Source organism: Salvelinus fontinalis, chromosome 29 (assembly GCF_029448725.1).
Source record: "Salvelinus fontinalis isolate EN_2023a chromosome 29, ASM2944872v1, whole genome shotgun sequence".
Lineage (NCBI taxonomy): Eukaryota > Metazoa > Chordata > Actinopteri > Salmoniformes > Salmonidae > Salvelinus > Salvelinus fontinalis.
In genome coordinates this window covers 5,748,749-5,762,213 of record NC_074693.1, presented here as the reverse complement: position 1 = coordinate 5,762,213, position 13,465 = coordinate 5,748,749, and the positions used below count along the sequence as shown (strand labels likewise).

Here is a 13,465-nt window from a genome sequence, read left to right as displayed (position 1 = left end):
ATGCTCACAAACAGGGATGTAAACAAGTTTGTGCACAATTTGAGAGAAACATTTCTGGGATATTTTATTTCAGTTCATGAAACATTGGACCAACACTTTACATGTTGAATTTATATTTTTGTTCAGTGCAGTTATCTGGGAATGTCTGTCTGTCAGAGTGATCTAGTTATCTGGTAAGTTGGGGATATAAGTAAATGTGTGGCCCAAGGGAATTTTAATTCTAAAAATAATTTATTGGTGTCAGAGTGACTTGAGCTGGTGGTTTGAGTGGTTTCTGCTTTTAATATTAGATGGATTAATTATGGATCATTTTGATATACTTGTAGAACTCAGCTGGATACCACACTTCAGCATATTAGAGCTAAGACATTTTTTATGAAACATAATGGAATACGGAGACACACATTTCGTTCTGTGAAGTGTCTGAGTAATGAGTCATGCAGCCGAGCGATCCATTTTGTCGTCAGACACACACACACACTTACTCCACATTCTTGAGCGAGATCTTCTGATTGGGTCTGGCCGATGACACCGTGATGTAGATATGAAGCGCCGCCAGCCGCAGTGTGACGTCAGACTTCCAGTCCATGCCGAAGCGCTCTTTGATGACGTCATTGCGACTCTGTGGTGGGGGTAATGTTATTCAGGTTATACAGTTTTAGGCACAGCTTTAAGCTATAACATAGATGGATTTCCTTGTCAGGAACTTCTTCCAGCAATCTTATGCAAAGGGGGTTGAGACAGAGAAATATTGAAGTTGCACTGATTGCTTCATTGATTTGTGTTGGACAAGACATGAAACTGGTTTTGCTACATTTATATACCATCTTGCTATGGCAGAATCTCTAGCGTTTGAAATTGACAATAATTCCATTCTAGAATGAGATGGAGAAGGACACACATCTGGAACTACTCATGTATGCCAGCGGTTCTAATCCTTCAGTTGGCTCAGCTGAGGGGCTCCGCTGCAGAAAGAACCCCTTGACGATCCAAACAGAATCATGAGGTTTGTAACCATGGTATCCCAACCTAGAGGTACCCGAAGGCTGTATCCCCACGTAGAGGTACCCGAAGGCTGTATCCCCACCTAGAGGTACCCGAAGGCTGTATCCTCACCTAGAGGTACCCGAAGGCTGTATCCTCACCTAGAGGTACCCGAAGGGCTGTATCTCCACCTAGAGGTACCCGAAGGCTGTATCCTCACCTAGAGGTACCCGAAGGCTGTATCCTCACCTAGAGGTACCCGAAGGCTGTATCCCCACCTAGAGGTACCCGAAGGCTGTATCCTCACCTAGAGGTACCCGAAGGCTGTATCCTCACCTAGAGGTACCCGAAGGCTGTATCCTCACCTAGAGGTACCCGAAGGCTGTATCTCCACCTAGAGGTACCCGAAGGCTGTATCCTCACCTAGAGGTACCCGAAGGCTGTATCCTCACCTAGAGGTACCCGAAGGCTGTATCCTCACCTAGAGGTACCCGAAGGCTGTATCCTCACCTAGAGGTACCCGAAGGCTGTATCCTCACCTAGAGGTACCCGAAGGCTGTATCCCCACCTAGAGGTACCCGAAGGCTGTATCTCCACCTAGAGGTACCCGAAGGCTGTATCCTCACCTAGAGGTACCCGAAGGCTGTGTCCCCACCTAGAGGTACCCGAAGGCTGTATCCCCACCTAGAGGTACCCGAAGGCTGTATCCCCACCTAGAGGTACCCGAAGGCTGTATCCTCACCTAGAGGTACCCGAAGGCTGTATCCCCACCTAGAGGTACCCAAAGGCTGTATCCTCACCTAGAGGTACCCGAAGGCTGTATCCTCACCTAGAGGTACCCGAAGGCTGTATCCTCACCTAGAGGTACCCGAAGGCTGTATACCTACCTGTATGTAGAGGTACCCGAAGGCTGTATCCCCACTTAGAGGTACCCGAAGGCTGTATCCCCACCTAGAGGTACCCGAAGGCTGTATCCTCACCTGGAGGTACCCGAAGGCTGTATCCTCACCTAGAGGTACCCGAAGGCTGTATCCTCACCTAGAGGTACCCGAAGGCTGTATCCTCACCTAGAGGTACCCGAAGGCTGTATCCCCACCTGGAGGTACCCGAAGGCTTTATCCTCACCTGGAGGTACCCGAAGGCTGTATCCTCACCTGGAGGTACCCGAAGGCTGTATCCCCACCTAGAGGTACCCGAAGGCTGTATCCTCACATAGAGGTACCCGAAGGCTGTATCCTCACCTAGAGGTACCCGAAGGCTGTATACCTACCTGTATGTAAAGGTACCCGAAGGCTGTATCCCAACCTAGAGATACCCGAAGGCTGTATCCCCACCTAGAGGTACCCGAAGGCTGTATCCTCACCTGGAGGTACCCGAAGGCTGTATCCTCACCTAGAGGTACCCGAAGGCTGTATCCTCACCTAGAGGTACCCGAAGGCTGTATACCAACCTAGAGGTACCCGAAGGCTGTATCCCCACCTAGAGGTACCCGAAGGCTGTATCCCCACCTAGAGGTACCCGAAGGCTGTATCCCCACCTAGAGGTACCCGAAGGCTGTATCCTCACCTAGAGGTACCCGAAGGCTGTATCCCCACCTAGAGGTACCCGAAGGCTGTATCCTCACCTAGAGGTACCCGAAGGCTGTATCCTCACCTAGAGGTACCCGAAGGCTGTATCCTCACCTAGAGGTACCCGAAGGCTGTATCCCCACCTAGAGGTACCCGAAGGCTGTATACCTACCTGTATGTAGAGGTACCCGAAGGCTGTATCCCAACCTAGAGATACCCGAAGGCTGTATCCCCACCTAGAGGTACCCGAAGGCTGTATCCTCACTAGGAGGTACCCGAAGGCTGTATCCTCACCTAGAGGTACCCGAAGGCTGTATCCTCACCTAGAGGTACCCGAAGGCTGTATCCTCACCTAGAGGTACCCGAAGGCTGTATCCCCACCTAGAGGTACCCGAAGGCTGTATACCTACCTGTATGTAGAGGTACCCGAAGGCTGTATCCCCACCTAGAGGTACCCGAAGGCTGTATCCCCACCTAGAGGTACCCGAAGGCTGTATCCTCACCTGGAGGTACCCGAAGGCTGTATCCTCACCTAGAGGTACCCGAAGGCTGTATCCTCACCTAGAGGTACCCGAAGGCTGTATACCTACCTGTATGTAGAGGTACCCGAAGGCTGTATCCCAACCTAGAGATACCCGAAGGCTGTATCCCCACATAGAGGTACCCGAAGGCTGTATCCTCACCTAGAGGTACCCGATGGCTGTATCCTCACCTAGAGGTACCCGAAGGCTGTATCTCCACCTAGAGGTACCCGAAGGCTGTATCCCCACCTAGAGGTACCCGAAGGCTGTATCCCCACCTAGAGGTACCCGAAGGCTGTATCCCCACCTAGAGGTACCCGAAGGCTGTATCCCCACCTAGAGGTACCCGAAGGCTGTATCCTCACCTAGAGGTACCCGAAGGCTGTATCTCCACCTAGAGGTACGCGAAGGCTGTATCCTCACCTAGAGGTACCCGAAGGCTGTATCCCCACCTAGAGGTACCCGAAGGCTGTATCCCAACCTAGAGGTACCCGAAGGCTGTATCCCCACCTAGAGGTACCCGAAGGCTGTATCCTCACCTAGAGGTACCCGAAGGCTGTATCCCCACCTAGAGGTACCCGAAGGCTGTATCCTCACCTAGAGGTACCCGAAGGCTGTATCTCCACCTAGAGGTACCCGAAGGCTGTATCCTCACCTAGAGGTACCCGAAGGCTGTATCTCCACCTAGAGGTACCCGAAGGCTGTATCCCCACCTAGAGGTACCCGAAGGCTGTATCCCCACCTAGAGGTACCCGAAGGCTGTATCCCCATCTAGAGGTACCCGAAGGCTGTATCCCCACCTAGAGGTACCCGAAGGCTGTATCCTCACCTAGAGGTACCCGAAGGCTGTATCTCCACCTAGAGGTACCCGAAGGCTGTATCTCCACCTAGAGGTACCCGAAGGCTGTATCCTCACCTAGAGGTACCCGAAGGCTGTATCCTCACCTAGAGGTACCCGAAGGCTGTATCCTCACCTAGAGGTACCCGAAGGCTGTATCCTCACCTAGAGGTACCCGAAGGCTGTATCCCCACCTAGAGGTACCCGAAGGCTGTATCCTCACCTAGAGGTACCCGAAGGCTGTATCCTCACCTAGAGGTACCCGAAGGCTGTATCCTCACCTAGAGGTACCCGAAGGCTGTATCTCCACCTAGAGGTACCCGAAGGCTGTATCCTCACCTAGAGGTACCCGAAGGCTGTATCCTCACCTAGAGGTACCCGAAGGCTGTATCCTCACCTAGAGGTACCCGAAGGCTGTATCCTCACCTAGAGGTACCCGAAGGCTGTATCCTCACCTAGAGGTACCCGAAGGCTGTATCCCCACCTAGAGGTACCCGAAGGCTGTATCTCCACCTAGAGGTACCCGAAGGCTGTATCCTCACCTAGAGGTACCCGAAGGCTGTATCCCCACCTAGAGGTACCCGAAGGCTGTATCCTCACCTAGAGGTACCCGAAGGCTGTATCCCCACCTAGAGGTACCCGAAGGCTGTATCCTCACCTAGAGGTACCCGAAGGCTGTATCCTCACCTAGAGGTACCCGAAGGCTGTATCCTCACCTAGAGGTACCCGAAGGCTGTATACCTACCTGTATGTAGAGGTACCCGAAGGCTGTATCCCAACCTAGAGATACCCGAAGGCTGTATCCCCACCTAGAGGTACCCGAAGGCTGTATCCTCACCTGGAGGTACCCGAAGGCTGTATCCTCACCTAGAGGTACCCGAAGGCTGTATCCTCACCTAGAGGTACCCGAAGGCTGTATCCTCACCTAGAGGTACCCGAAGGCTGTATCCCCACCTGGAGGTACCCGAAGGCTGTATCCTCACCTGGAGGTACCCGAAGGCTGTATCCTCACCTGGAGGTACCCGAAGGCTGTATCCCCACCTAGAGGTACCCGAAGGCTGTATCCTCACATAGAGGTACCCGAAGGCTGTATCCTCACCTAGAGGTACCCGAAGGCTGTATACCTACCTGTATGTAAAGGTACCCGAAGGCTGTATCCCAACCTAGAGATACCCGAAGGCTGTATCCCCACCTAGAGGTACCCGAAGGCTGTATCCTCACCTGGAGGTACCCGAAGGCTGTATCCTCACCTAGAGGTACCCGAAGGCTGTATCCTCACCTAGAGGTACCGGAAGGCTGTATACCAACCTAGAGGTACCCGAAGGCTGTATCCCCACCTAGAGGTACCCGAAGGCTGTATCCCCACCTAGAGGTACCCGAAGGCTGTATCCTCACCTAGAGGTACCCGAAGGCTGTATCCTCACCTAGAGGTACCCGAAGGCTGTATCCTCACCTAGAGGTACCCGAAGGCTGTATCCCCACCTAGAGGTACCCGAAGGCTGTATACCTACCTGTATGTAGAGGTACCCGAAGGCTGTATCCCCACCTAGAGGTACCCGAAGGCTGTATCCCCACCTAGAGGTACCCGAAGGCTGTATCCTCACCTGGAGGTACCCGAAGGCTGTATCCTCACCTAGAGGTACCCGAAGGCTGTATCCTCACCTAGAGGTACCCGAAGGCTGTATACCTACCTGTATGTAGAGGTACCCGAAGGCTGTATCCCAACCTAGAGATACCCGAAGGCTGTATCCCCACATAGAGGTACCCGAAGGCTGTATCCTCACCTAGAGGTACCCGATGGCTGTATCCTCACCTAGAGGTACCCGAAGGCTGTATCTCCACCTAGAGGTACCCGAAGGCTGTATCCCCACCTAGAGGTACCCGAAGGCTGTATCCCCACCTAGAGGTACCCGAAGGCTGTATCCCCACCTAGAGGTACCCGAAGGCTGTATCCCCACCTAGAGGTACCCGAAGGCTGTATCCTCACCTAGAGGTACCCGAAGGCTGTATCTCCACCTAGAGGTACGCGAAGGCTGTATCCTCACCTAGAGGTACCCGAAGGCTGTATCCCCACCTAGAGGTACCCGAAGGCTGTATCCCAACCTAGAGGTACCCGAAGGCTGTATCCCCACCTAGAGGTACCCGAAGGCTGTATCCTCACCTAGAGGTACCCGAAGGCTGTATCCCCACCTAGAGGTACCCGAAGGCTGTATCCTCACCTAGAGGTACCCGAAGGCTGTATCTCCACCTAGAGGTACCCGAAGGCTGTATCCTCACCTAGAGGTACCCGAAGGCTGTATCTCCACCTAGAGGTACCCGAAGGCTGTATCCCCACCTAGAGGTACCCGAAGGCTGTATCCCCACCTAGAGGTACCCGAAGGCTGTATCCCCATCTAGAGGTACCCGAAGGCTGTATCCCCACCTAGAGGTACCCGAAGGCTGTATCCTCACCTAGAGGTACCCGAAGGCTGTATCTCCACCTAGAGGTACCCGAAGGCTGTATCTCCACCTAGAGGTACCCGAAGGCTGTATCCTCACCTAGAGGTACCCGAAGGCTGTATCCTCACCTAGATGTACCCGAAGGCTGTATCCTCACCTAGAGGTACCCGAAGGCTGTATCCTCACCTAGAGGTACCCGAAGGCTGTATCCCCACCTAGAGGTACCCGAAGGCTGTATCCTCACCTAGAGGTACCCGAAGGCTGTATCCTCACCTAGAGGTACCCGAAGGCTGTATCCTCACCTAGAGGTACCCGAAGGCTGTATCTCCACCTAGAGGTACCCGAAGGCTGTATCCTCACCTAGAGGTACCCGAAGGCTGTATCCTCACCTAGAGGTACCCGAAGGCTGTATCCTCACCTAGAGGTACCCGAAGGCTGTATCCTCACCTAGAGGTACCCGAAGGCTGTATCCTCACCTAGAGGTACCCGAAGGCTGTATCCCCACCTAGAGGTACCCGAAGGCTGTATCTCCACCTAGAGGTACCCGAAGGCTGTATCCTCACCTAGAGGTACCCGAAGGCTGTATCCCCACCTAGAGGTACCCGAAGGCTGTATCCTCACCTAGAGGTACCCGAAGGCTGTATCCCCACCTAGAGGTACCCGAAGGCTGTATCCTCACCTAGAGGTACCCGAAGGCTGTATCCTCACCTAGAGGTACCCGAAGGCTGTATCCTCACCTAGAGGTACCCGAAGGCTGTATACCTACCTGTATGTAGAGGTACCCGAAGGCTGTATCCCAACCTAGAGATACCCGAAGGCTGTATCTCCACCTAGAGGTACCCGAAGGCTGTATCCCCACCTAGAGGTACCCGAAGGCTGTATCCCCACCTAGAGGTACCCGAAGGCTGTATCCCCACCTAGAGGTACCCGAAGGCTGTATCCCCACCTAGAGGTACCCGAAGGCTGTATCCTCACCTAGAGGTACCCGAAGGCTGTATCTCCACCTAGAGGTACGCGAAGGCTGTATCCTCACCTAGAGGTACCCGAAGGCTGTATCCCCACCTAGAGGTACCCGAAGGCTGTATCCCAACCTAGAGGTACCCGAAGGCTGTATCCCCACCTAGAGGTACCCGAAGGCTGTATCCTCACCTAGAGGTACCCGAAGGCTGTATCCCCACCTAGAGGTACCCGAAGGCTGTATCCTCACCTAGAGGTACCCGAAGGCTGTATCTCCACCTAGAGGTACCCGAAGGCTGTATCCTCACCTAGAGGTACCCGAAGGCTGTATCTCCACCTAGAGGTACCCGAAGGCTGTATCCCCACCTAGAGGTACCCGAAGGCTGTATCCCCACCTAGAGGTACCCGAAGGCTGTATCCCCATCTAGAGGTACCCGAAGGCTGTATCCCCACCTAGAGGTACCCGAAGGCTGTATCCTCACCTAGAGGTACCCGAAGGCTGTATCTCCACCTAGAGGTACCCGAAGGCTGTATCTCCACCTAGAGGTACCCGAAGGCTGTATCCTCACCTAGAGGTACCCGAAGGCTGTATCCTCACCTAGATGTACCCGAAGGCTGTATCCTCACCTAGAGGTACCCGAAGGCTGTATCCTCACCTAGAGGTACCCGAAGGCTGTATCCCCACCTAGAGGTACCCGAAGGCTGTATCCTCACCTAGAGGTACCCGAAGGCTGTATCCTCACCTAGAGGTACCCGAAGGCTGTATCCTCACCTAGAGGTACCCGAAGGCTGTATCTCCACCTAGAGGTACCCGAAGGCTGTATCCTCACCTAGAGGTACCCGAAGGCTGTATCCTCACCTAGAGGTACCCGAAGGCTGTATCCTCACCTAGAGGTACCCGAAGGCTGTATCCTCACCTAGAGGTACCCGAAGGCTGTATCCTCACCTAGAGGTACCCGAAGGCTGTATCCCCACCTAGAGGTACCCGAAGGCTGTATCTCCACCTAGAGGTACCCGAAGGCTGTATCCTCACCTAGAGGTACCCGAAGGCTGTATCCCCACCTAGAGGTACCCGAAGGCTGTATCCTCACCTAGAGGTACCCGAAGGCTGTATCCCCACCTAGAGGTACCCGAAGGCTGTATCCTCACCTAGAGGTACCCGAAGGCTGTACCCTCACCTAGAGGTACCCGAAGGCTGTATCCTCACCTAGAGGTACCCGAAGGCTGTATACCTACCTGTATGTAGAGGTACCCGAAGGCTGTATCCCAACCTAGAGATACCCGAAGGCTGTATCCCCACCTAGAGGTACCCGAAGGCTGTATCCTCACCTGGAGGTACCCGAAGGCTGTATCCTCACCTAGAGGTACCCGAAGGCTGTATCCTCACCTAGAGGTACCCGAAGGCTGTATCCTCACCTAGAGGTACCCGAAGGCTGTATCCCCACCTGGAGGTACCCGAAGGCTGTATCCTCACCTGGAGGTACCCGAAGGCTGTATCCTCACCTGGAGGTACCCGAAGGCTGTATCCCCACCTAGAGGTACCCGAAGGCTGTATCCTCACATAGAGGTACCCGAAGGCTGTATCCTCACCTAGAGGTACCCGAAGGCTGTATACCTACCTGTATGTAAAGGTACCCGAAGGCTGTATCCCAACCTAGAGATACCCGAAGGCTGTATCCCCACCTAGAGGTACCCGAAGGCTGTATCCTCACCTGGAGGTACCCGAAGGCTGTATCCTCACCTAGAGGTACCCGAAGGCTGTATCCTCACCTAGAGGTACCGGAAGGCTGTATACCAACCTAGAGGTACCCGAAGGCTGTATCCCCACCTAGAGGTACCCGAAGGCTGTATCCCCACCTAGAGGTACCCGAAGGCTGTATCCCCACCTAGAGGTACCCGAAGGCTGTATCCTCACCTAGAGGTACCCGAAGGCTGTATCCCCACCTAGAGGTACCCGAAGGCTGTATCCCCACCTAGAGGTACCCGAAGGCTGTATCCTCACCTAGAGGTACCCGAAGGCTGTATCCTCACCTAGAGGTACCCGAAGGCTGTATCCTCACCTAGAGGTACCCGAAGGCTGTATCCCCACCTAGAGGTACCCGAAGGCTGTATACCTACCTGTATGTAGAGGTACCCGAAGGCTGTATCCCAACCTAGAGATACCCGAAGGCTGTATCCCCACCTAGAGGTACCCGAAGGCTGTATCCTCACTAGGAGGTACCCGAAGGCTGTATCCTCACCTAGAGGTACCCGAAGGCTGTATCCTCACCTAGAGGTACCCGAAGGCTGTATCCTCACCTAGAGGTACCCGAAGGCTGTATCCCCACCTAGAGGTACCCGAAGGCTGTATACCTACCTGTATGTAGAGGTACCCGAAGGCTGTATCCCCACCTAGAGGTACCCGAAAGCTGTATCCCCACCTAGAGGTACCCGAAGGCTGTATCCTCACCTGGAGGTACCCGAAGGCTGTATCCTCACCTAGAGGTACCCGAAGGCTGTATACCTACCTGTATGTAGAGGTACCCGAAGGCTGTATCCCAACCTAGAGATACCCGAAGGCTGTATCCCCACCTAGAGGTACCCGAAGGCTGTATCCTCACCTAGAGGTACCCGAAGGCTGTATCCTCACCTAGAGGTACCCGAAGGCTGTATCTCCACCTAGAGGTACCCGAAGGCTGTATCCCCACCTAGAGGTACCCGAAGGCTGTATCCCCACCTAGAGGTACCCGAAGGCTGTATCCCCACCTAGAGGTACCCGAAGGCTGTATCCCCACCTAGAGGTACCCGAAGGCTGTATGCTCACCTAGAGGTACCCGAAGGCTGTATCTCCACCTAGAGGTACCCGAAGGCTGTATCCTCACCTAGAGGTACCCGAAGGCTGTATCCCCACCTAGAGGTACCCGAAGGCTGTATCCTCACCTAGAGGTACCCGAAGGCTGTATCCCCACCTAGAGGTACCCGAAGGCTGTATCCTCACCTAGAGGTACCCGAAGGCTGTATCCTCACCTAGAGGTACCCGAAGGCTGTATCCTCACCTAGAGGTACCCGAAGGCTGTATACCTACCTGTATGTAGAGGTACCCGAAGGCTGTATCCCAACCTAGAGATACCCGAAGGCTGTATCCCCACCTAGAGGTACCCGAAGGCTGTATCCTCACCTGGAGGTACCCGAAGGCTGTATCCTCACCTAGAGGTACCCGAAGGCTGTATCCTCACCTAGAGGTACCCGAAGGCTGTATCCTCACCTAGAGGTACCCGAAGGCTGTATCCCCACCTGGAGGTACCCGAAGGCTGTATCCTCACCTGGAGGTACCCGAAGGCTGTATCCTCACCTGGAGGTACCCGAAGGCTGTATCCCCACCTAGAGGTACCCGAAGGCTGTATCCTCACATAGAGGTACCCGAAGGCTGTATCCTCACCTAGAGGTACCCGAAGGCTGTATACCTACCTGTATGTAAAGGTACCCGAAGGCTGTATCCCAACCTAGAGATACCCGAAGGCTGTATCCCCACCTAGAGGTACCCGAAGGCTGTATCCTCACCTGGAGGTACCCGAAGGCTGTATCCTCACCTAGAGGTACCCGAAGGCTGTATCCTCACCTAGAGGTACCGGAAGGCTGTATACCAACCTAGAGGTACCCGAAGGCTGTATCCCCACCTAGAGGTACCCGAAGGCTGTATCCCCACCTAGAGGTACCCGAAGGCTGTATCCTCACCTAGAGGTACCCGAAGGCTGTATCCTCACCTAGAGGTACCCGAAGGCTGTATCCTCACCTAGAGGTACCCGAAGGCTGTATCCCCACCTAGAGGTACCCGAAGGCTGTATACCTACCTGTATGTAGAGGTACCCGAAGGCTGTATCCCCACCTAGAGGTACCCGAAGGCTGTATCCCCACCTAGAGGTACCCGAAGGCTGTATCCTCACCTGGAGGTACCCGAAGGCTGTATCCTCACCTAGAGGTACCCGAAGGCTGTATCCTCACCTAGAGGTACCCGAAGGCTGTATACCTACCTGTATGTAGAGGTACCCGAAGGCTGTATCCCAACCTAGAGATACCCGAAGGCTGTATCCCCACATAGAGGTACCCGAAGGCTGTATCCTCACCTAGAGGTACCCGATGGCTGTATCCTCACCTAGAGGTACCCGAAGGCTGTATCTCCACCTAGAGGTACCCGAAGGCTGTATCCCCACCTAGAGGTACCCGAAGGCTGTATCCCCACCTAGAGGTACCCGAAGGCTGTATCCCCACCTAGAGGTACCCGAAGGCTGTATCCCCACCTAGAGGTACCCGAAGGCTGTATCCTCACCTAGAGGTACCCGAAGGCTGTATCTCCACCTAGAGGTACGCGAAGGCTGTATCCTCACCTAGAGGTACCCGAAGGCTGTATCCCCACCTAGAGGTACCCGAAGGCTGTATCCCAACCTAGAGGTACCCGAAGGCTGTATCCCCACCTAGAGGTACCCGAAGGCTGTATCCTCACCTAGAGGTACCCGAAGGCTGTATCCCCACCTAGAGGTACCCGAAGGCTGTATCCTCACCTAGAGGTACCCGAAGGCTGTATCTCCACCTAGAGGTACCCGAAGGCTGTATCCTCACCTAGAGGTACCCGAAGGCTGTATCTCCACCTAGAGGTACCCGAAGGCTGTATCCCCACCTAGAGGTACCCGAAGGCTGTATCCCCACCTAGAGGTACCCGAAGGCTGTATCCCCATCTAGAGGTACCCGAAGGCTGTATCCCCACCTAGAGGTACCCGAAGGCTGTATCCTCACCTAGAGGTACCCGAAGGCTGTATCTCCACCTAGAGGTACCCGAAGGCTGTATCTCCACCTAGAGGTACCCGAAGGCTGTATCCTCACCTAGAGGTACCCGAAGGCTGTATCCTCACCTAGATGTACCCGAAGGCTGTATCCTCACCTAGAGGTACCCGAAGGCTGTATCCTCACCTAGAGGTACCCGAAGGCTGTATCCCCACCTAGAGGTACCCGAAGGCTGTATCCTCACCTAGAGGTACCCGAAGGCTGTATCCTCACCTAGAGGTACCCGAAGGCTGTATCCTCACCTAGAGGTACCCGAAGGCTGTATCTCCACCTAGAGGTACCCGAAGGCTGTATCCTCACCTAGAGGTACCCGAAGGCTGTATCCTCACCTAGAGGTACCCGAAGGCTGTATCCTCACCTAGAGGTACCCGAAGGCTGTATCCTCACCTAGAGGTACCCGAAGGCTGTATCCTCACCTAGAGGTACCCGAAGGCTGTATCCCCACCTAGAGGTACCCGAAGGCTGTATCTCCACCTAGAGGTACCCGAAGGCTGTATCCTCACCTAGAGGTACCCGAAGGCTGTATCCCCACCTAGAGGTACCCGAAGGCTGTATCCTCACCTAGAGGTACCCGAAGGCTGTATCCCCACCTAGAGGTACCCGAAGGCTGTATCCTCACCTAGAGGTACCCGAAGGCTGTATCCTCACCTAGAGGTACCCGAAGGCTGTATCCTCACCTAGAGGTACCCGAAGGCTGTATACCTACCTGTATGTAGAGGTACCCGAAGGCTGTATCCCAACCTAGAGATACCCGAAGGCTGTATCTCCACCTAGAGGTACCCGAAGGCTGTATCCCCACCTAGAGGTACCCGAAGGCTGTATCCCCACCTAGAGGTACCCGAAGGCTGTATCCCCACCTAGAGGTACCCGAAGGCTGTATCCCCACCTAGAGGTACCCGAAGGCTGTATCCTCACCTAGAGGTACCCGAAGGCTGTATCTCCACCTAGAGGTACGCGAAGGCTGTATCCTCACCTAGAGGTACCCGAAGGCTGTATCCCCACCTAGAGGTACCCGAAGGCTGTATCCCAACCTAGAGGTACCCGAAGGCTGTATCCCCACCTAGAGGTACCCGAAGGCTGTATCCTCACCTAGAGGTACCCGAAGGCTGTATCCCCACCTAGAGGTACCCGAAGGCTGTATCCTCACCTAGAGGTACCCGAAGGCTGTATCTCCACCTAGAGGTACCCGAAGGCTGTATCCTCACCTAGAGGTACCCGAAGGCTGTATCTCCACCTAGAGGTACCCGAAGGCTGTATCCCCACCTAGAGGTACCCGAAGGCTGTATCCCCACCTAGAGGTACCCGAAGGCTGTATCCCCATCTAGAGGTACCCGAAGGCT

At 54.6% G+C, this 13,465-nt stretch overlaps 1 protein-coding gene across 3 annotated transcripts in view; it reads right to left on the bottom strand.

Moving 5' to 3' along the window:
• Positions 1-13,465, bottom strand: part of LOC129827342 (FERM and PDZ domain-containing protein 3-like) — a 340,309-nt gene that overhangs the window by 51,516 nt on the left and 275,328 nt on the right. For all 3 annotated transcript variants that reach the window (XM_055888100.1, XM_055888101.1, XM_055888102.1), the window contains one exon: positions 486-622. In XM_055888100.1, coding sequence (XP_055744075.1) covers positions 486-622 — 137 coding nt within the window. The remainder of the gene's footprint in view (positions 1-485; positions 623-13,465) is intronic.